This window comes from Globicephala melas, chromosome 10 (assembly GCF_963455315.2).
Source record: "Globicephala melas chromosome 10, mGloMel1.2, whole genome shotgun sequence".
Lineage (NCBI taxonomy): Eukaryota > Metazoa > Chordata > Mammalia > Artiodactyla > Delphinidae > Globicephala > Globicephala melas.
This window is the reverse complement of record NC_083323.1, coordinates 38,177,761-38,202,595: the sequence shown is the minus strand read 5'-3', so window position 1 is coordinate 38,202,595 and position 24,835 is coordinate 38,177,761. Positions and strand designations below refer to the sequence as shown.

Here is a 24,835-nt window from a genome sequence, read left to right as displayed (position 1 = left end):
ATAATTTTTGTGAGCAATAGCAGCCATTAAAGAAGGGGGAAAAGGAGACTAAGTGACAGAACAGTGTATGTTTGGTGGGTCTAGATCATGTGCCGGAGAAGGCTTCTCTGAGGAGGTCATATTAAATAGATGTCCACATGAAGTAAGGGAGACAGCAGAGGGAAGATTGGGGTGGGGGAAGAGTGATTTCGAAGGAGGAGATGCAAGAGCAAAAGCAGGAGCAGGGTGGAAATGAGCTTGAGTGAAGAACATTATAAAGCTTGTATGATTGGAGTAGGCTGAGCAAAAATAGGAGTGGAAGATGTAGGAGGGATAGGGTGGGGTAGAGTGGGTGAAACAGGTGGGGAGTTGGGGGAGTGCAGAGGCCAGATCAAAAAAGTCTTCCAGGCCCCTGTAAAATTTGGGATTTTATACTAAGAGAGCAAAGCGTTCTTATAGATGAACTTTAACAGTCTTCCCCAAAATTGGTAATAGTAAGTAGACATCTTCCTATCTTGAAGATGCCGAGATAGAATGGTGAACCATTTGGCTTGCAGTTTTTGATTCTAGTGGTGCAGTAGCTTGTCATCGCTGGTGGACCTGTGGCTGTGTAAATCTCAGTGGTAGAGATGCTAACACTCAAACATGAAGGCTGTCAGATGGAACTTTGAGATGTCATCTAGTTTGGGTCTGCGGAGTCCTTGAGATTGCAGATTCAGCCCTTGTCTGAACGTGGGGCAGGATTAATTTTCATGTCAGACCCTGAACTTGTCCTCAGGCCAGATAGAAGGCCCAGAGTGCTCACCACCAACTGCCTGTTTGTTGCTGCTGCATAGTAGCTCCTGAATCTTGCCTCTGAATAATGCTGGGATGGTATCAGGATTCCTAATCTGTCCCGAGCATCTTTAGAAACACTATTCATCATATTCCAATGGAATGAATTCACTTCTTAGTACCCTCTTCTCCAGGTGTCTTTTCCATTTTTTCATTGTCTGTATGAGCATCCTCTGAAATCTCCACAAGGGCTCTAGGTACCCCAAAAATGGAGCTACAGTTTTAGTAAGGTTCTGACTTATGTCAAATAGAATGAGAGGGCTGTCTGAAAATTTTCATACCAAACTTTGACTTATGTTTCTTAATTTTATGCATATTTTTTCTCCTCTCTGCATTATAAACTGCAGGCTTAACTGGTATTCATTTTGTACCACTCACTTTTCAACCCTTCCCCATTTTGCTTCAATGAAGTTTGCTTTCTCTCTCCAATGGTATTAACTTTTATTTGGTACTTAAACTTTGTTCAATTTATTTTTATTATGCTGAAGTAATGTTATAGTCTAATATCATTGGTAATTATAAAGCTATTGAGTTTAACTTTTTGACCAGGAAGTTTATGTTGGTGAACTGTGTCTTTGTGGAAAGTGATCCTATTATACATATTTTTTTGTATGTGTTTGTGTGAAATAGAGGACTATACAGAAGACATTGCTATGTTTGCAAATAGTTGGTTGGTGCAAACTCCAGATGACCCCAAATGTGTACCCACACCCTCAGATTTTCCAAATCCATGCTCCAGTGGAATGCCAGCATTTGAGGTAAATATGATGTGAAAAATTTAGGCATGTTGGATACACCACCCATATACTGTATTTGTATATTTAACACTAAGCATTCTTAGCGTAAATACTACATAAACACTATTAAAATCAGGAAATGTAATGCAACAAGAATAACTTAATGATTATTTCAAAAATGGTGACTACAATGAGTTTCATAAAAGTAGTACTCATTATAAAAATATGTAGTTAGAAAAATGTTGTTTAAAATTTATAAGCCTACATACTTTCTCTTTCCTAGTAAGAACAGAGTGTCTTGCAAACAGATCAGCAGAAAAAAATGAGAGTACAAGCATATCATTCAGTATGTTCTGCTGACCGCCATCTTTTTCTGCATAGGCAATCTTCTTCAAGTGTCAGATACTGTTGCAGTTTCCCTTTTTGAGCTGCCATGAATATATTGATCCATATTTATATATTGCCAGCTGTGTTAATGATCTTTGCAAGTAAGTGAAATGATTTTATTTGCAATAAAATTTTCTTTATCCAAAAAGAAGAGCAAAAACAATTGTGTAACTTCATCATCTCAGCAGTTCACAAAATGTAATGGGAAATGTAAAACATACACTGTACTAACAGCTATTAAAATCTTACTGGATAACAGGTACAGTCTGAGTGTTTTATATTAACAGCATGAACAGAGTACATTAGTTCTTATACACTTTTTGTGCCACTGATCCCTTTTGGGAATCTAGAGAGGCTATAGGCTCTTTTCAAAATAGTGTTTTGAAATGCACAAAATAAAGCATTTAAGATTACAAAGGAACTAATTATATTGAAATAGAATTACTGAAATAGTAAATGAAATGAATTTCTGATCCATGTGCTCTTTTATGTGCATTTCAGGTCTAATAACTAATGTAGTTTGATATAGTGATGAGTATAAACAATATTTTGAGATATCTGCAACAATTAAATGAGAAATGAAAATATGGAAAAATGAGATATGAGTTACATTGATGACAAAGTTACAGATTCTGCTAAGAACATTGTGATGTGTTGCCCATGTGTGTAACTGAAAGAAGTGCTAAATATCAGCTGGAGATTAGCAAAAATAAACATGTAGTATTTTTCACATCCAAGGGCACAGACTCTTGCCTTCACTCCCGGGTTAAGAACACGTAGACTAAGGTGGTTGTCTAGGGAACAAATTCAGTGAGACTCATCATAACGTGTTCATCAATGTAGAACTTATAAATTACCCATTACTGAGGTGAAGTCCTTTTTATTTTAGTTTTTCAAAAGTTTACCAAGTGAAAGATACATGTACCCTGATATTCATAGCAGCACTATTAACAATCGCCAAGACATGGAAGCAACCTAAGTGTCCATCGACAGATGAGTGCATAAAGAAGATGTGGTATTTATATACAATGGAATACTAGCCATAAAAAGAATGTAATAATGCCATTTGCAGCAACATGGGTGGATCTAGAGATTATCAGACTAAGTGAAGTAAGTCAGAAAGAGAAAGACAAATACTATATGGTATCACTTATTGTGGAATCTAAAGTATGACACAGGTTAACTTATTTACAAAACAGAAACAAAGACATAGAAAACAAACTTGTGGTTACCAAAGGGGAAAGGGGGTGGGGAGGGATAAATTAGGAGTTTGTGATTAGCAGATACAAAATACTGTATATAAAATAAACAACAAGGTCCTGTACAGAGCAGGGAACTATATTTAATATCCTGTAATAAACCATAATGGAAAAGAATATGAAAAATAATATGTATATATATGTATAACTGAATCACTTTGCTGTACACCAGAAACTAACACAACATGTAAATCAACTATACTTCAATTAAAAAAAATTACCAAGTGTATGTGATTAGCTATCTTGAATGTTTGAGAATATCTCAAGAAATTTTTATGTTTGCATCTTTTAAGTATCCCAAGAAGTTTAAATGGTACATGGGAACATTGCTGTAAAGGACCAAACTAATTTTTGGTTGAGTAAAACCACTGAAATTATATCTTGGGTAGCTTGTTAAGAGGTCTAAGTTTATCAAAAGTGAAAACAGAGAGGAAAGGTTGAGGTAGTGTGAAGTTATTTATAATCACTCTGCTTTAATTAAATTAAGATTATTATAAAAATAATGAATGTAATAATATTTTCCAGATATTAAAATGAGATTGTTTGGGAAACTTCTTAATTTTGAATAAAGTACAGTTATACCTTTATTTGTATGTATAGTCTCAGGGATTTCTGAACTAATGCAGGAGCTTTGAAAGAGCATTCCCTCTGCCTAAAATATTGAGTACTGACCTTGATATTTTATAACATTCTGTCCTCTATTTGGTTTTATTTTTCATTTAAGTGCTATATTGTTCTATCTCTGTTCTATCACTTAGGCTCTTTTTTGAGGACTCTGTAGGTAGTCCATTGTCCTTATTTAGCCATCTATATGGAATTAACAATTGTTCTTATTCCATGATGACTCATTCTGGGACCATTCTCCAACAGTCTTCTCACTTGTCTTATCATCTTTAGCACGCGTTTCTCACGTAGGCTGAAGTGAAGGATCACTTGGCAGATCCAGAAAAGTCAGTCGCCATTTATTAGTTGGGATATTGTTTGGTTGCTTCAAAAGCATCAGTGGCTTCGATTCAATTGAATGCTTATATTTCTCCATTGACTCAGTGATACTATTGCTATGTCATCCCCCAGGGCCTAGGGTATTATTTTCAATTTCATTGTCAAAACTGGCTCACCACTGCCATGCTCATATTTTAACCCTTAGGAAGGGAGAAAAGGAAATAGAGGGCTGTCAGCATTTTTAAGGAAGTGATGTGGAAGTTTCATGCACATTCTCACTTTTAACCCTTTGGTCAGAACTTAGAAACATGGGCCATACCTAGAAGTAAGGACAGCTGAGAAATGTTGTCCTTGGCTGGGCAGCCATATGCCCAGCAAAAACTTGCAGGTTCTAATACTGAAAAGAAGAGGGAACTGGGCATGAAAGGTAGCTGACCATACCTACTTCATCTGAAATTTCATCATTAAGAAGTTAACATTTTTGTCTTTTGAAATTTTGATGTATTTAGGCTTTGGATTTCAAAACCTAATGGCTTTCTTTAGGGCAAATAAAAACAGCAGGATGGTGAAACACCTTTTACTGGTTGAAATCAGCTGACACCTTAAGATACATATCTGAGGTGAAGAGGCAGGGCAGAGCAGGCAGGTAATACCAAAGAAAGGGCTTTATAATGGAATAAGTGGGCATTGATAAAATGGAAGTGAGAAGGTACCAGGGTTAGCCTTTCACTCCCCTCAATATTTCACCCAGGACTATACCTACCTACATTCTTTTTCCCCTAAAGGAGAGTCTCTTCATTTCTTATGTTAAAAGACTGCCTACAGGGATCCTATACCATGATTATATAATTGTGAATCTGCTGAACACAAATTAATTTCCTGCTTGGATTATGATAGTGTATTGAATTCAATTCAACACATTTTCTGAGTGTTTTTTCCGAGTTGAGCATTGTGCCACATCTTGGTGAAATAGAAACAATTTATTATGTTGATTTTTAAATTTTTTTTCTTTAAACCCACATTTGTTTATTTATTTATTTTTGTCTGTGTTGGGTCTTCGTTTCTGTGCGAGGGCTTTCTCTAGTTGTGGCAAGCGGGGGCCACTCTTCATCGCAGCACGCGGGCCTCTCACAATCGTGGCCTCTCTTGTTGCAGAGCACAGGCTCCAGACGCGCAGGCTCAGTAGTTGTGGCTCACGGGCCCAGTTGCTCCGTGGCATGTGGGATCCTCCCAGACCAGGGCTCGAACCCGTGTCCCCTGCACTAGCAGGCAGACTCTCAACCACTGCGCCACCAGGGAAGCCCTATTATGTTGATTTTTAATTTATTTTATTTTTAAATTTTTTGTTGAAGTATAGTTGATTTACAATATTATATTAGTTTCAGGTGTACAGCATAGTGATTCAATATGTTTATAAATTATACTCCATTTAGCATTATTATAAAATATTGACTATATTCTCTATGCTGTACATTACATCCTTATATCTTATTTATTTTATACCTAGTAGTTTATACCTCTTCATTCCCTTCTCCTATCTTGCCCCGCCCCTCATCCCTCTCCCCAGTGGTAGCCACTAGTTTGTTCTCTGTGAATCTCTTTCTGTTTTGTTATACTCATTCATTTCTTTTATTTTTTTAGATTCCACATATAAGTGAAAACACAGTATTTTCTTTTTCTGTCTTATTTCACTAAGCATAACACCCTTCAAGTCCATCCACGTTTTTGCAAATGGCAAAATTTTATTCCTTTTTATGGCTGTGTAATGTTCCATTTGTAATATTCCATAATATCTTCTTTATTCATTCATCTTTGATGGAAACTTAGGCTGCTTCCGTATCTTGGCTATTGTAAGTAATGCTACTATGGCAAAACAAATTCGGGGTGTTTACAGAACACAAAAAAAGTGTTGCTGGGCATGGTGAATGGGAGAGAGAGAGGAGATGAAGTTAGAGAAGTAGGCAGAGCCTAGATTACCTAGAGTCTTAGGGCTCATAGTAAGGAGTATGAATCTTTGCTTGATCTTATTTCATACAACTTGACTATTCTCAGCAGATCTGAATTTGCCCTTTGCCTTATCTCTTACCCTACTCTGCTTATTCTGGGTAGGCTGACTGTGCTTTAGCCTGAATTATGTCAGAATGTCAGTTAGTTCATTTGGGATATAATAAATCTGGGGGGAGGGGGTAGTACAAAATGAAAATGCAAGGCCCCCTGTTAAAAACATTGTTGAGAATTTCAAGATAGTGACAGCAGAGTGTGAAACCGAGTACAGGGTCCAGCTAAGTGAAGGGTCTTTTTTTTTTTTTTTTTAATTTATTTATTTATTTTAGTTTTTTATTTATTTATTTTTTTGCGGTACGCGGGCCTCTCACTGTTGTGGCCTCTCCCGTTGCGGAGCAACAGGCTCCGGACGCGCAGGCTCACTGGCCACGGCTCACGGGCCCAGCCGCTCCGCGGCACGTGGGATCTTCCCGGACCGGGGCACGAACCTGTGTCCCCTGCATCGGCAGGCGGACTCCCAACCACTGCGCCACCAGGGAAGCCCTGAAGGGTCTTTTTAAGAGCAGGGCCTTGTGTGACTGACTACACAGGTCACATTCCCATAAAGCTGGCCCTGATCTTGATAAATGTTGCTGAAAAAAATGAATGCCTTCTACTGATGAAAAAAAAACAATGCTGCTGTGAACATTGATGTGCATATATCTTTTTGAATTAGTGCTTTTGTTTTCTTCAAATATATACCCAGGAGTGGAATTGCTGGGTCATAGGGTAGTTCTATTTTCAGTTTTTTGAGGAACTTTCATTCTCTTTTGCATAGTGACTGCCCCAATTTACATTCCCACCAACAGTTTACTAGAGTTCCCTTTTCTCCACATCTTCACCAACGTTTGTTATTTTTTTGACAACAGCCATTCTGACAGGTGTGAAGTGGTAATCTCATTGTGGTTTTGATTTGCATTTCCCTGATGATTAGTGATGGTGAGCATCTTTTCATGTGTCTGTTGGCCATCAAAACAAAAAACAATTTAGAAATAGTCCCTGTCCTAGGAACTCAGATTCTAATGGGGCAGAGAAACAAACCTTCAGCAATTATACATGCTTTAAAATGCAAAGTGCAGTGAATGTGGAGGAGAGAACTACTAACTTTATCAGGTAGTGCCTAGAGGAGCTGACAGCTGAGTTGGAATTTGAAGGATGATACATTACCAGTTCTTGAACTTGTCGTGTTTCTGCTTCTAAGAATGCTAAACTTAGCAGCAAGGAAATGCTTCTAATTTTGCCACACCCAAATCAATTGATTTATTGATAAAAACAACTATTGTTTAATGTTCATTTTCCCTATTAAAGTTCACATCCAAAATGGAAAAATAAGCTTATTTTCCCCTCAGTAAATTGCAATAATAATTTCTTTCTTGCCCGATTGTTGTTTTTATGCAATGCCAAATGTAATATGCCCAGTACAGTTCCTAGCATAACATAGTCACAGTAAATAGTAGCTATTTGAATAATAGTTGCATTGGGTTGGAAAGCCAATATTCAGTTACTTTGTTAGTTTTCAGAGCCTCCATTAATTGTAGGAAACAATGCACATATTTAAAGTAAATCATAGATTTTAATGTCTTTCTAGGAATTCAACAGTTTTAACTTACCTTGTTTTTCAGAGACTTTTCTTATTCGGAGGTTTAGAATATTTTCTGAGTTTCTGAAGTTTATATGCTCAGTTCTTCTTTTTCCTTCTAAAGCTCAGTTAATTGGACTAGATAAGCTTCATGACTCAATTACAGTAGCACAGGATAAGTGCAATTTGAGACTGGTGGCTTTGGCTTTTACAACAGAGATACTGAAAATGCTAAGGCTCACAAAATACAACATTCGTAAGGTCATTATCTTGAAAGATATTTAACTATTTAATTTTGAGTTTCAGTTGGGTTGAAAAACAAGCCCACTACCTTATAAACCCTGTTTATTTTATAGATGCCTTGTTAATCTGCTTTGGGAATTGGCAGACCTCTTATATTTGTTTGGAGGAGTTTCTAAGGTGATTATAAGAAAATACTTAAAGGTTATTCACTCTTGGCAGCATTATAAAAGTAACTAGCTTTAGTAATTTAAACCTGAAAGAATTAAAAATCTTCTTTTAAATCTTAAATTAAATGCTATTTATTTAATCTTTCAAAAGTTCTGCAGGTTATTAGTATTGGTTTTATTCCAGCATGTATACTATCAAGAGCATGGTATCTTAGAAATAATTTTCATATTGGTTGTTTTTGCTGTGATAGAATTTTGTCTGTTCTAATAGGATTTGTTAAATTCTGAAAGATCTAGGATGCTTTGTGTGGGAACAAAAAAATACAAGGATTCTGGAAAGAACATCATAATTAAAATAGAAATCTTCTTCAGTATAGGTACTCCCTTGAATCAAATGAAAAGTGGCCAAATTATTGAAAGATGAAACAATTTACCTAGGCCTTTTTAGCTGGGATCCCATGTTTATCTGTTTTCTGCATTATTGTACGTAACATATTATAATGTATTATATACAAGCTGACATCAGCTAATATTAGAATATTCACCACATACTCAGCATTTCTTGAGATCAGGAGCTCAAAGGTATGGTTTCTGTCAATATTTCCTGTGTGATATTGGATCTGTCTTTTCACTTTTCAGAACTCACGATGATGAGACCTATTGTCGAGCAGCCACCGAGTATGCTAGAGCCTGTTCCCATGCTGGCTACCCTATTCAAGACTGGAGAGATGACTTTCCAGCATGCAGTATGTTTCATTATTTTCCAGCCCTGTGCACCTCTATTAATTTTAGGCTTATCCTAGTACTCAAAACTTACCCTAGTGCTCAAAACTAATGAATTGCAAATACTTGTTATTGATGCAATAATGTTGGTAAACTTTTGCATACTTTTAAAACACTGTAATCTCTGTCTTTCTGTGTCTGCCTTACTTCACTTAGTATGATAATCTCTAGGTCAATCCATATTGCTGCAAATGGCATTATTTCATTCTTTTTTATGACTGAGTAATATTCCATTGTGTGTGTGTGTGTGTGTGTGTGTGTGTGTGTGTGTGTGTATACACCACATCTCCTTAAGACAAATATCATATGATGTTGCTTATATGTGGAATCTAAAAGAAAAAAAAAGACACAAATGAACTTATTCCAAAACAGAAAGAGAGTCACAGACACAGAAAACAAACTTATGGTTACCAAAGGGGAAATGGAGGTGGGGGAGGGATAAATTAGGAGGCTGGGATTAACATATATACACTACTATGTATAAAATAGATAACCAACAGGGATCAACTATAGCACAGGGAACTATACTCAATATTATGTAATAACCTATAAGGGAAAAGAATATGTATATATATATGTATATGTGTATATATATATATATACATATATATATAATATATATCTCTGAATCACTGTGCTGTACACCTGAAATGTATACAATATTGTAAATCAACTATACTTCAATAAAAAATTAAAAAAAACCCAAAAACCCCACTGTAATCTTTTTGAGTGTTGAATAAAGTTGATTTACAGCTCGCCTGTTTGCCCATTTTAGTTGATAAATGTGATGACAGCTTTGTCCATCGGGATTGTATCAGTTGTTGCCCACCAACCTGCACATTTGAGGACCAATGTCTTGGGAGTAATCTCCATTGTCTTGACGGATGTTACTGCGCGGATGGTAAGTGCTTCATGAAAGAAACCATGTCTGCACTCCTGGAAACTAGTACCCCTGTGATCCAAGAATCATATCTTAATGTCATCTCTCAGGATGATAGGGCTGTTGTGATTTTCTATCCTTGTAGGATTTGATCCTTGAAGTGACTAGAAGGAATGGCTGCTTTTCTTTAGTAAAAGCCTTATTCCTTTGCAAATTTCCTTGGAAGTTTGGAACTTTGTCTTGAAGTTACCCATGGCAGATCTTTTGTTCTCTTGAGTATTTAAAGATATTTAATAATTTATATACTTTCATTTTTTAAAGATGAAATCAAGTTCAGAAAAAAAAAAACCTTCACATTTTGGCAGTACAAGATTTTAGTCCTGATGTAGTTTTAATATTTGAAATTAGAAGTAACATAGTAAGTGATAGAAACGGGATTTAAATCTGCTATACTGATAGACATTTATAAGAACATTGAGGATTTACTCAAACCCTTTTATTTTTACAGATTAAAAAAAATAGAATCCCAGAGATGTTAAGTGATTTTCCCACTGTCATACACTTAATATGACTGAGGACTACTTGGAATCAGATCTGTTGACCTCAGTCCATTGTTCTGTCAGTGCTACTCTAAGTGCTTTGGACCCGTGCCAGGCCTAAACTGTTTGTTACCAGCCAGTGATGAGATAAGGAGTTTGCACCAGAATATAAATCCGTGCACCAAAATATAAGTCAATGCTTCCTTCATCTAGAGAGTCTTACTCTGAAAACCAGATCAGCTGAATCAAACAGTGTGCTTAGTAACACTGGTTCGACCACCTTTCCTCATTAGAGAGAAGTACTAAATGCAGTTCTACTGTACTAACCCTTTGAGAAGCACTGCTTGGCTCTTTATTATCTGTGTGATGATAGTGTAAATCTCTCACTTTGACATAAACAGAAATAAAACCAAAAATATACTTTCTCCCTCTTCTCCTCCCCTCTTCCCTCAAAAGCAAAGAGACATTAGTTGCCCTAATTTTGTACTGTGAATCTTGAATTTCTGATGGCAAGTCATGGGATAAGAAAGTTGAAAACCACTGAAATAGACCCTTATAAGGTAGCTACTGATTGAGACAGAGCAAGGCTGTCGGTAACCTCCTTGAAAGTAAAGAAACTTGTTATTTCCAGCACATAGTGTAAGCAAGTGTTCAATAAAAGTTGGTTGAATTATTATATTCAAAGAATACAACCTTTATTATTTATTTTGTGAATTTGATATGTTTTTCTTAAATAGGCCTCATAATGGAAAATGGGACTTGCATCTCCTTGGAAAATTGCCCATGCAGTTTTCATGGATTAGCTTATTCAGTTGGTTCAAAAATTGAACAAGAATGTACTGAATGGTATGTGATTAATGTACAGCTAATTATTTCTGGATACTTGACTAGTTGACCATTTTACCATGACATATGTTTAAAGAAATATACTTTTTATTGATTTTTCTTCCAAAAATTCCAAGACACAGTTTTCCTTTTATTTAAAGCCTTACAGGGACAGGGTGGTGGGGGGAACATCTATATTTTCTTTTATGATGTAATTCTCCTCACTTCCCTTGGTAGTTCTATAAAATCTTATATCCATGTGATGAACTGTTGAATTGTCTTGTTATTCATAATCACCAATTTGCACAAACTTTTACCTTTAGAACTTGATGGTTCTCTTGGCCTTCTCTATTGAGTACCTTAAAAAGTGACTATCCAGTTTTTGGCCATGATTAGAGACTTTTAGAAATTCTTCTTAAATTAGCTAACTAAAACTATTATAGCCAAAGATTAAATCCGTTCAGGGCAATCTAAAAAGAAACAGAGGTGTAAATGTCTTTAGGCAATTTTCCCTTAGGTGTCTGTGTATATAACTGAAATGCAATTGAAAACTAACCCTGCTCTTAGATACTGATTTGAGTTCCTGCCATTCTGAGACTGCTTCTGTCCTCCAAAATTCATACCTGTTTGATGGTAGAAGGCAGAATTTATCTTACAAAGGGAATATCTTTTCTCTCTCCTTAATGTCTGATGATGCTCAAAGCCAACTTTTAAAATTTTTAGTAGATGAGTTAACTTATTAATCTTAACCTCTCTCTATATATTTCTCTAATGATGTGGGTAAATACTTTATTGTGTGTGACCTTTTTTGGTTTAATCAATGAGGGAAGGACAGAAACAGAAGTTCTCTGCTTAGTGTTTTTGTTCTTGACTAATGCAATAAATAATAATTTAGGTGCTTGCCAGTCCAAATGTATCAGTTAATTGAACTTTTGGAGAGATATTTTTCAAGTCAGATTATTCCGAACCTAAAAAACATGATACATTTTGGTTACATTTACCAATACGTTATTGCAAATATTCATACAGTTTCTCTATACAATTAGATTAATATTTTTATCATTTCATTTAGTGTATGTGTTGGTGGAATTTGGAACTGCACTGAGCATGACTGCCCAGGTAATCTTTTAAAATGTTTTTAAAGACAATGTCTTGATTTTCTTGAAATTGAGGAGGAAGCTAGCACTGATTTTTGTAAGGTCATCTCATATAAATGCAATGATTTCTAAATCCAGATATTAAGAGGATAGTGGAAAATTGAATAAATGATAGCTCTGAGCAGACAGCTTTGGGAAAAATTTACTAAAATAGTAGAAATATTCTAAAAAATATGTGGGACAGGTATCATTTAATAAATTTTAAGTTAAATTGAATAACATAATTTAGTAAGTTTGTCAAACACTTTAGTTATTCTTTTTGATACCTAAACATTTATCCTAAGTTGACCTACTTCTTTTTAAGAATAAACATAATTTCTTCTTCCTTCTCCTTTTCTCCTTCTTCTTCTCCTTCCCCTTCTTCTCCTTCTCCTTCCTCTTCTTCTTCTCCTCCTCCCCCTTCCCCTCCCCTCCCCTCCCCCTCCCCTCCCCTCCCCCTCCCCTCCCCTCCCCTCCCCCTCCCCCTCCCCCTCCTCCTCCTTCTTCTTCTTTTCTTCCTCTTCCTCTTCTTCCTCCTCTACTTCTTCTTCCTCTTCTTCTTCTACTTCTCCTTCTCCTTCTCTCCTTCCTCTTCTTCCTCTTCTCCTTGCTCTGCTTTGCTCCCCTTTGCTCCCCCTTCTCCCCCTTCTCCTCCTTCTCCTCTTCTCCCCCACCCCGACCTCCTCCTCCTCCTCCTTCTTCTTCTTCTTTTTCTTTTTTGGTAGTTCAATGCTCTGTTGTAGGTGATTCTCATTTTACTACTTTTGATGGTCGACATTATTCTTTCATTGGAATGTGCCAATACATCCTTGTAAAAGGAACTGGAAAAGATAAATTCACAATTACTTTACAGAAAGCTCACTGTGAGCAGGTAAGAACATTTCAAAATGACCAGAGGAATGTTCATTTTTTTTGACTCAAACTTCTTATCTCGGTTAAGAATGGTAACATGAATGGGTATAGTTATTTTCTTCAAAAATAGGACACCACTGATTGTTAAGATGCATCATTATTCTATATACTACAAAGAAAGAAAGCATGTTGATGATTAATCTGTTATACTATTAATATCATGTATCCTGATTTCAGAGATATTAAATATCTAAAAATCTAAATATCTATTAAAATATAGGATATTAAAATAAATTCAGAGATATTAAAATATATTAAAAATATATCAGATTAAATAGTGCGTATTTATTGTACTTTCTTTCTTAAAATGGTATTTGTTTATGTATAGGTTTTTGGAACATTTCATGACTGCACAATAGACAATAAGCTTTTTGTTACTTCAAAACTGCTCTCTCTTTTTTTTTTAACATCTTTATTGGATGTTAATTGCTTTACAATGGTGTGTTAGTTTCTGCTGTATAACAAAGTAAATCAGCTATACATATACATATATCCCCATATCTCCTCCCTCTTGCATTTCCCTCCCACTTTCCCTATCCCACCCCTCTAGGTGGTCACAAAGCACCAAGCTGATCTCTCTGTGCTATGTGGCTGCTTCCCACTAGCTATCTATTTTACATTTGGTACTGTATATATGTCCATGCCACTCTCTCACTTCATCCCAGCTTCCCCTTCCCCTTCCCTGTGTCCTCAAGTCCATTCTCTATGTCTGCGTCTTTATTCCTGTCCTGCCCCTAGATTCTTCTTTATTCCTGTCCTGTCCATCTTTATTCCTGTCCTGCCCTAGATTCTTCAGAACCATTTATTTTGTTTTAAGATTCCATATATATGTGTTAGCATACGGTATTTGTTTTTCTCTTTCTGACTTACTTCACTCTGTATGACAGACTCTATCTAGGTCCATCCACCTCACTACACCTCACTACAAATAACTCAATTTCATTTCTTTTTATGGCTGAGTAATATTCCGTTGTATATATGTGCCACATCTTCTTTATGCATTCATCTGTCGATGGGCGCTTAGGTTGCTTCCATGTCCTGACTATTGTAAGTAGAGCTGCAATGAACATTCTGGTACATGACTCTTTTTGAATTATGGTTTTCTCAGGGTATATGCCCAGTAGTGGGATTGCTGGGTCATATGGTAGTTCTGTTTTTACAGACTGCTATCTTAAAGGTGATTTTTGACAGAATTTAACAAGTTTCACATCATTCTAAATAGATATGATGGATTTTTTAGCATTCTGGAATATTTATTTTAAAGACATTTTCTTGAAATAAGCACATCAATAATTTGTAAACAAAGAAACCCAGATCTTTCATTCATCTCTCTCTAAATCAAGTAGTCAAAATTTTGCCAAAATCTTTTTTTCTATTTTCATTCGAACATAAAATGGTTGTTTCCAACAAAATTCCAGTCTACTTTGTTAGCTTTTTTTTAGTTTGATTTTTATTTTTTCTTTTGCAATATGTCAGGTCTCAGTTAACCTTCTGCATGGAACAGTAATTCTCCTTGTTCTTTTCTACATTGAATTTTTAAAATATTTAATATACCACAAATGAATTTGGAAAGATCCTTTAATTATGCAGTATGGAAAACATAATTATTGGCACTTTATTGAAAAAATTTCTATTTAATAATCTGTGTAAACGGTATGTATGTATATGGTATATTTAATGTACTACATAAAGATATATTTTATTAGTAATGGGGCTACATTATATTCACAATAAGATGTAATAACTATTATATTGCTTATTCTCAAGTTTTCTATATACCATAAATTTTTATCCATGTGTGCTCTCTCCTTTCTTTTCTCCTTTCTCTCCCTCATCCTCTCCCATTTCCTTCTCCCATGGGTCCTGTCCCTTTCTATGTCTTTCTCTCTCTCTCTCTCACTCCTTTAATTGATAATTTGATTTTTATGCAGAACCTTGGCTTGGTCTGCCTTCAGTCTGTAACTCTAATTCTGGAGGATGATTCCAACAAACAAGTGACCCTTAGTAGGGGAGGACAGATCCTCACCAGTCCTAACCAGGGATTCAGTCTGAATGGTAAGAAGCAATGCTGATGGTGTACTTTTCTTACATGAACAACAACAGCAGCACGACTTCAATGGAGTCTTTTCCCATTAGCCGACTAACCTAACATTTATTGAGTGACTATGTGTTGCCAGCTCCTCAGCCAGACTTAGTTGAGACTGCCATGTTTATGGGATCTAGTGTTTATCTCAAGTGGACTAGAGTTTGGAAGAGGAGAGATACGAGTAAACAGCCACTTAAAAATATGATAAACCCAAAGATATGCATAGGGACTTTGGGGGTCTAAATGATTAGGTACAACTCACTCAACCCTGCAGGTATGGTCAGAAAATTTTCTTAAGAAAGGGACTATCTCATTGAGCATTTACAGCTCCTACATCCTTACGGATGAAGGAGATGGGGGAAGTGTTCTAGGCATAGCAAAGAGGAGAACTATGCAGTATGTTTAGGGGGAACTATAACTACTTTGGCATTGCTGCAGCATGAAGAGGGTAAGTGTAGAATGTCCAGAGATGAGAAGAGGGAAAGAGATGGGGGTGAGAATGGGAAAGACCTTATTTTTTAAATTGAAGTATAATTGACTTACAATATTATATTAGTTTTAGTTATACAACATAGTGATTCAATATTTTTATAGATTGTACTTCATTTAAAGTTATTTCAAAACAATGATTGTTATTTCCTGTGCTGTACAATATATCCTTCTTGCTTATCTGTTTTATACTTAGTAGTTTGTATCTCTTAATTCCATGGGGAATGCCTTATATACAGGGCATCATACTTTGTGGTTTTCCTGGGAGGCCCTGTTCATGCCTGTGTTCCAGTATAGTTGCTAATAACAGTCTGTTTTGCTTTCAGAAATGTCTTGAATTGTGTTATAAATTACATGGTCACAGTCAATGTCGTGCCAGGATGTTGATTGAACTTGATATGAAATTGAATATGCAATTGTTATTATTTGACCATTTTTATGTACAAAGATGGCAATCTCATATGCTTCAACCAAATAAGCAATGAGTTTTAATGAGGAGACTAACTTTGTCTTTTTTTTCTTGGTAGACTACTATAACAACACTATGGAAATGGCTTTGAGAAATGTTAGACAGTAGGCACAGATAATAGTTAGGATATTATTAGAGGAGGGCATACAAGGAATGAGGAGGAACTGATCCAAGACAGTGACAGTAGAGATGGAGAGAGGAAAACAGATTGAAATTTTATTTAGAAAAAAAGTGCTGTCAACTCGGTGATGGATTGGATTGGGGTTGGTTGGGGAAGGACAACAAGGGGGATGAAGTGATCAAAGAATGATTCTCAGATTTCTCGGTTTGGTGACCAGACTGATGGCAGAAATTGTGATAGAGATGCAGGAGCAACTCTTCTGGTTGCAAAAGTCAAATTCAGTCTTGAGCACAAGTTTCTCTTCTCTAAAGATGTCTCATAAAATGGTGCTTCTTTAGTGCTGTGCTCCCCTTTTTGCTGACAGTTTCAAAGGAATGGGGAGTTTTTGAAAAAGTGCCCCTTCCTTATTGAATCATGACCAATTCGTGGGAACACACACACACACACACACACACACACACACACACACACACACGTTAAGGAAAAGAGATCAGATTTCAAATGTCTAAGGACTGTCCACCCCCACCATGAGATGCTTGCCAACTGAAATTACATGTGCACCTGACAATGTATTAAAAATATCTGCTGAAGACCCAGAGGGAAATGGAAGAAAAGAAAGCAGGCACAAGGTGGTGAAAATTGGCCCCGGAGCACAGGAGCAGGAACTGGGAAGAAGTCTTTTGGAAGAAGACTCCCGATGTTGTACATTAGCATTTCAGAACACTGCCTGTGAGTCTCAAAGCTGATTTATGTATGTTCTTTTTCTGCAGGAATTGTTGAAATTCAGACTCTGTCATCCTTATTTATTCTTCTAAAAACCACGTTTGGTTTAAAGATTCTGTTTGCTATAGATGGGGAAAGAGTTTATATTCAGCTCACTAGTGCGTGGAAAAGAAGAACGTTAGGTCTGTGTGGCACGTTTAATGGGAACATAAGGGATGATTTTCTGTAAGTATGATCTCTGTATAGCTAACATAATTTAATGACTAGTAATTTAGAGGATATAAATTCTTACATTAAAAATGTTTACTTAACTAATAATAGCTTAGTACTCACTGTTCCAAGAGCTTTACATGGATTACTGTATTTAAATTTTGTAGCAATCCCCTGATTAGTATCTCTGTTTTATAGATAAGGAAGCTAACTGAGGCACCAAAGTGACAAATAAATAGCTCAGTCACATAGCTCAAATACAGTGGAGCTGGACTTTGGGTTTAAGTAGTGAGACTCAAGAGCCTGAAGGCTACCCACAGAATAACTTCCCGTTATTCTCTTTCTGCCGCCTATCCTATCAAGCTTAATGGTATTTTATGTAAAAAAAATTTTGCTGCCTTTAAAAAGTCTTAGAATCATTTGGTATGAATGATAGTAAATTATACTTTAATAATATTGATATCATTTGGTATGAATGATATCTCTAAAGCAACATTGTGGCATCTAAGTTAATTGGATTTTATGATAGTTGGTGTTTCATTAGGAGAAAAAGCAATAAAGTACATTTATACCCCTTGTATTGACAAAGCACTTTCACCTACATGTGATAAGACATGGTGTATAACTTAGTGTAAATGCTTTGAGCACCTGTTATTGTGCTAAGCACTGTGGGACAATAGAGGCAGTAAGACATTGTTCCCATCCTCAAGGAGCTTATATTGTGGATTGGGAAGGGACAACCGTCTTTCAGAAATAATTTGTTCTAGGCGAGGTATTAATCACAATATGTATAAAAATACTGAGGTGAATTCAAAAAGTTAAGTGTTAACTTGTGTGGTTGTGGCTAGAAGCACAGCAAAATTTTGAGTAGCTCAGGGTGGGCTGGGTAGGCGGGGAGCGTTTCCTGGAGAAGCCATTCTCCAAATGCCATTAAAAAAACACTTCTGCATATTCTTCCTGCTTTGGGTTCTGTCCGCTCCCTAATCTTCCCCATTAACTCCTATTTATTTTTCAAACCAACTCGGTCATTATTTGCTTCAAAAAGTGAGTTTGTATCCCACCAAAGTTAATTTTGACTCTTTTATCTATGAAAATCTGTCGTTTATCTGTCTGGTTTCCACTTAAAACTGCAAAGGCGGGCTTCCCTGGTGGCGCAGCGATTGGGAGTCTGCCTGCCGATGCAGGGGACGCGGGTTCGTGCCCCGGTCTGGGAAGAGCCCACATGCCGCGGAGCGGCTGGGCCCGTGAGCCATGGCCGCTGGGCCTGCGCGTCCGGAGCCTGTGCTCTGCAGCGGGAGAGGCCACAACAGTGAGAGGCCTGCGTACCGCAAAAAAAAAAAAAAAAAAAAAAACAACTGCAAAGGCTTTGAGAATAAAGACCGTGTCCTTAATCCTTATATTCTTAAGAACTAGCAGAGTACCTTATATGCACTAGACAGTTGAACTGAACGGAGGTAGGACTTTTGATGTAGCACCAAGAAGAGAATCTGGATCAGCAAGGAGAAAGGGCATTTCAGTTTTGTAATTTTAAAAGAGAGTTTCTTTTACCTTTTCTCCTGTGTAATTAATTTGCTTTTAGGTCATTTACGGGTTTTGTTTGTTTGTTTGTTTCATTTACTGGTAGATCAGAATATTGATTTCTTATCAATTTGTGAAACAGAAACTATATTAAGTGACTTGGTTAAGATGTGCAGAGGAGACATTAAGCCTTTTCTCTTCCTGTTTGTCAGAATGGGTTAGTAGTCAATGTTTAACAGATGGCAGATCTGTCTGCCTCTTTCTAAGGCACCAGTCTCCTCCATGTATAAACATTCAGGCCTGATAACAGTGCAGGATAATATTTCAGAGTCAGAGATAATTTTCAAACATTGTTTAGCTTTCCAGCATAAGCAGTTAAAATTCCTTGCATCACAAAGTTAATGTGAATCTGCAAACATAATGAATGGAAAATATTAATTACTTGAAAATTTATTTTGTATGCCTTGTTTTAGTAAATTCACTACGGTGAACTGAAAGGCTATTTTATAAAATGAATGCAATAAATAAATGGGTCTACATTTCAGCTTTTTTTTTGGTATTTATTGTTTTAAGTGAATTAAATGAAATAAGAGAGCCAAGCTCTGAGTCAGTTCCTCCTGGGAATCCTGAGTACACCTATCACCTTGACCTATTTTATTGTGCTTTGTAGGGATAAAGAGGGATGGAGAGGGAAAGAATGAGAAGAGCTAGTGCAAGTCATGCAATTTCTGTGAGTCTTCGTGTTCTCATTGGAGCAAAATTAGATTTTGGATTGGGTGTCTGTTATAATTCTATACATTTCTAGAATAGTTTCATTTTGAGGAATAGAAAAAAGAAGGAAAGGGTGGCTACAAGGGATGAGCATGGTGGAGTAGCTTGTGTGGCTCCCTCTTTTACTCCTGTCTTTGTGGTGAGAAGCTCCATATAGCTTCATATTGGTGATTGAGATAAATGGTAGGCAAAGTAGTTATGTTTATTTGGACACTAAGAGAGTGAAGATAAATGCTACTCTGTTATTTGGCCGTGTTGTAGCAATTCATGCAGTTATGGCTTGCATTAGTGAAGTTTTGCTTGGTCAAAGCTTCCTACAGGAAACCTAGTCCAACCTGATTCTCTAAGTAGTTCTGACAGTGTCTGGCACAGCTACAACAGGGATTGCCACTCACTATTGGCTGATGAGTTACTAAACCTTGATGACTTCTGGAGGGGGCATTTTAGTGTCTGGCTCTTAAACGTTGTGGTTTATAAGCCTGAAGGATAGATATTTCTCTTCCACTTTGGTTTGCTGAGGGAACTGAAGAAGTGAGAAAACGTGGGTGAAGAGTGCCTCATACCATTTCTTCTTAATTTTCACTTGGTTTGTTTGCCCAACCTCACAGTGGAACCTCAGTATGTCAGGCCTCATAATGAAAATTGAAATACTGAACCAGCAGTGTAGACTATTTCTTCTTTAGGACATTTGTCTTTACCCTGAAAAGAATCACGTGAGCTCCCTACCTCCACCTCCCTAAACCACACGCATTCATGCTTTGGTTGTGTGATATTTCATCCAAGTGGTGTGAATTACGTTTGAATCTCACCTCTGACACTTAGCAGCTGAGTGAACATTAATATTTCTCTAAGCTTCTGCTTTGCCTTCTCTCTAAAATGGGGATAATGGTGTGTCCTTCACAAGGCTGAAATGATTATTAAATAAAACCATGTATGTCCACAATTTGACACATTGTAAAACTTAATAATAAGAAGCTAACACCGTGTATATTTAAAGATGTAATAAAACATTTCAAGCTTTAAGATTTCTTTGTAAATTAAAAAAATAGTATTCTCTTTTTTCAATATTTGAAGACTCTGAAGGAAGGAAATGAATGGGAGAGGCTAAGAGAATATTATATTTGCTTTCTAGTTCTCCATCAGGCATGATAGAAGGTACCCCACAACTTCATGCAAATGCATGGAGAGTTTCCTCCACTTGTTTTGCACCTGTTCATGTTCCTATGATGGACCCCTGCAACATTAATCAACAAAACAGTAAGTCTTTCTGCATGTAAACCTAAGAAAAAGTTCTCTCTATTACTGTAATTTTGTAAAATTAGATAGTGATTTTAAATTCTGATTTTCTTCATTATGATAAAATCGATGCCATTCTTTATGTATTTTTATTTAATACATATGCCTCTTTATGTAATCTAGGTTACTTTAAAAAAGAACTCCAGAAAATGACTCTTTTATTTACTACTCTGCATTCATAAATTTACTTATTTTAGATGTTCAGAAATCCCTCAACTGTTCCCAAATGTGAGCTAGCATTTTGGGTATTTCAGATTATTTAAATGCTAAAGAAAAATCTCTGGAAGTATTCTAATAATGCTCGTATAGTCTTGGGATATTCAACTTCGGTTCCACAGTGTGACAGTGCATGTGAATTCTCCTGTTTATTGATGTCACACTACGAGTTCCTACTCACAGAACATATTATGGCTTCATAAGCAGGAAGCCAGTGATCCAGAGAAGCTTTGTGCCGTCAGGTGTGTAACAATTTGAGATTGTCGTAGAGTTCCAATTTACAATGACAGTGCAACTCACATGCCAAGAATTTTTGGCTGTATTTTTTTTTTTTACTAAAGCCACAGCAGACCACGTGAAAGGCTATTTTACTGTTCAATAAAAGAAGGCGTATTTTTTTTTTTCAAAATCACTTTGTGAAAGAAAATTAATGTGCATGCTTAAATAGATATTTTTATAATTTAAATTTGTTCCTTTATTTTGGTTGGTTTACTGTTTTTATGTAGTTTTAAAAATTCATTATTAATATTGATTGAGTACCCATGAGAAGTTAGCAGAGTTTCTGGATTTTGTAGTGGTTGTTTGGAATGATTCTGTTTATTGTTCTGTGGTCCTTATTATTAACTTATAGTTTTAGTGTCCTGGAAAGAAAACAAGATAATCTTGCTTTTAGTGATTTTTTTTTTTTAATCTAGGCCAACTTCTAATTTATCAATTGGACTTTACTCCAATTTTCTCTGGTTGTTTCTTTAATGACCTCCTTTATTCCCTACCATTTTTTTATATATATATTTTTGTCCCCATATCTTATATCTTCTATGACATATATATTTTAGATATTATTTTTCTTCACCTTTGCCATGAACTATTATTTTTTAATTTCAAATAGGTAAATTCAAAAAGATCCCCAAAGAAAGGAAAATAAATAGATGAAAGTCAACTCTAATATGGATTCTGAAGGATATTTTTAAACAAGGATTTTCTGAGTCACCCTTTCACTTAATGTCAGTAGGAATGTTTTTTGATCTACAAATCTTTAGGGCATGCAATAAAAGCTATTGCTTGGAGATCCTGGGAATTAGGAGTATATATGCTAATAGTATGCTGTTATAGTCTGTCATTTGTTTTCATATATTATGTGCATAACAATGCAAAAATATATAATACTCAGGTAATTACTTAGATAATTACCATGTTTCCAATAATAAATATATTTAAAATGCTCAGCAAAAAAAGTTCAGTATAATTCCTCAGTAATGAAAAAATTCTATCTCTAGCAGCTCATCTTGTCTCTCAAAGACAATGACAGCTCAAAGATTGATTAATTTTATCTGTGAAGAAATCAATGCAATCAAGGTCCATTGCACCAAGAAATCACAGGACGAGGCTTTTTCAGAAAGATGAAATCCAGATTGTTTTGTCAAACTTGGTTACTCCCATAAAGAATTATATCTGAGCAGTCATTCTCAAGGAAAAGTCAACACATTTCAAGAACTTACTATACACATCCCCTCAAATGGCTTGGTAGTGATAGCTCATAGCCTTTAGCATATGTTCCATTACTAATTTCTGTTCATTATTCATTTACTCACGTATTCGTCATAGATTCATTTATCAAACATTATTGATCTCCTAATATTTACCAGACATTGTGCACTATGCCTTGCGCAGATATTGCATTTAACGACTATGTGGCATCTACCTCATTACCATTTACCTCAGAGACTCCATTGGAGTGAGATGATTCCTAGTCCTTCCTGGATAATTGTGTATCCCAGGGAATTGCCATAACATCCACAATTGGCACTGCTTTTATTGTGTGTGGATGTTGGGAGGTAAACCTTCTAATATTCATCAGTTCTTTATAGCAGAATTAGGGTGATTTCCTAAGATGGTCCTCAGGCGATGGGGTAATTGAGGCCACTTCTGTCAGTTAACCCTTCTGTTGCTCAACTTATTCAGGTATAACACAATACTCTTTTTTTTTTTTTTGCTAGAAGAATATTAAATATGGATTAAGTGCTGTTACCAATATTACCAAAAGAAGTATAAGCTGAAAATATTGGCTCTTATTGAAAATAATATGCAGTACAGTGTTATTTCTCGGAAAGCAAGATGCTTGGATAGTGCTGGAATTTGATACTTCAGGGGTATTTGATACTAGCTAGACTAGTAAATGAAGTGCTAATGGGGTTCTTTGTCTGTTAGTTGGATATGCAGCACACTGTGATGTTATCCACCAAGAGCTCTTTGCTCCTTGCCACATCTATATTAGCCCTGGGCTGTACTATCAGCTATGCCGCCATGATGCATGCAAGTGCGGAAGCGCCTGCCTATGCAATGCTCTTGCCCACTATGCCTACCTCTGTGGCCAGCATGGTGTTCCCATCGATTTCAGAGCTCAGATTTCATTCTGTGGTGAGTATGATGGCATTGTCACTGATAAAGATGATCAAATAACACTTTAGAGATTTTTGTATTTGTAATTACCGCTATTTTTTAAAATAAAAAGTCAATATTTGCTTAGGTTATTTGACTTATTATAATGTGTAAACATGAAAAAAGTGAAATACTTTATTTCTTAAAATTGGAGCTCTGTTGGATAAGACCAATGGGTTTTGACTATTTTTACCATAAGCAAAATTAGAGTGTAGTTGTATGGTTTGAAATATGCAACAGAAATAATTTGAAACATTTGAAAAAATTCTTATAGAAATGTTCTAAATATTGGAAAGTATGGGAAAGCATTATGTGGTATAGTGACACAGATTTGTAGGTAAATAGGTAAATTACGCAACAGACAATTATTATCTCAAGTTCTTAGGGCTCGAATCTTCCTGGTTATGATGTCTGTTGTTATCATGCATAGTAGATTGTTTCCTTTCCTTACTGTTCTATAATTTCTTTTATGATTTAATCTTTCTTTATCAAGACTGCCCATTCCCCTTACCCCCATTAGAATCTTCTGTGACCTGGGTTTCAGGAACTTCATTCTCTCCATCTCTTCATCCCTCAGTGGTTTCAAAAAACTTTTTCCTATTATTCCAGGAGTAACACTGGCCAGTTGTGATGTTAATTTCTCAGCTTGGGCTTTCTAAGACAAAAATAATGTAAATATAAAGGTAATGTAAATTCATATACCAAACCTGTGCAGGAATTTGATTTCTCAGAGGATACTTTATTTCATCAGAGACCCCACAGAGTTAGAGAAGCTTTCCTGGCATCTCCCTGTACTATGAGCAGATTTCTTCTAGTCCAGAAGTTGGCAAATTACACCCTTGGGCTTCCCGTGTTTTTGAAAATAAAGTTTACTGCCCATATGTTTGCATATTGTCTATGACTGCTTTTGAGCTACAGGGGTAGAGTTGAGCAGTTGTGACAGAGACTGTATGGCCAGAAAAGTAGAAACTATTTACCATTTAGCTCTTTACAAAAAAAGTTTGCTGACCTCTGCTGTAGTCCATCTTTTCAACTGACGATGGAGATTGTTTTGGAGGTCCAAGTTAAGCGTCTCCCAATTCCTCGCCCTGAAAAGGACCAACTTTCATTTTCCATTTCCTTAAGAGTTAAATATCAGGTCCAAGATTACTGGGACCCATCCTCCCTTCCTCTACTTAAAGTTCTGAATTTTATTTCTCTCTTTACTTCTGGCGTATGGAGAAGTTACCCTCCACCGCCATCTTTTTCTCAC

The 24,835-nt window shown here is 36.2% G+C and overlaps 1 protein-coding gene across 1 annotated transcript in view; it reads left to right on the top strand.

The window, feature by feature from the left end:
* The window catches only part of OTOGL (otogelin like), a 149,371-nt gene that overhangs the window by 28,332 nt on the left and 96,204 nt on the right, over positions 1-24,835 (top strand). The window contains 11 exon segments of the mRNA XM_060306649.1: positions 1,444-1,571; positions 1,932-2,038; positions 8,810-8,916; positions 9,729-9,854; positions 11,110-11,218; positions 12,270-12,316; positions 13,059-13,204; positions 15,177-15,300; positions 17,181-17,358; positions 20,765-20,889; positions 23,353-23,562. Coding sequence (XP_060162632.1) covers positions 1,444-1,571; positions 1,932-2,038; positions 8,810-8,916; positions 9,729-9,854; positions 11,110-11,218; positions 12,270-12,316; positions 13,059-13,204; positions 15,177-15,300; positions 17,181-17,358; positions 20,765-20,889; positions 23,353-23,562 — 1,407 coding nt within the window.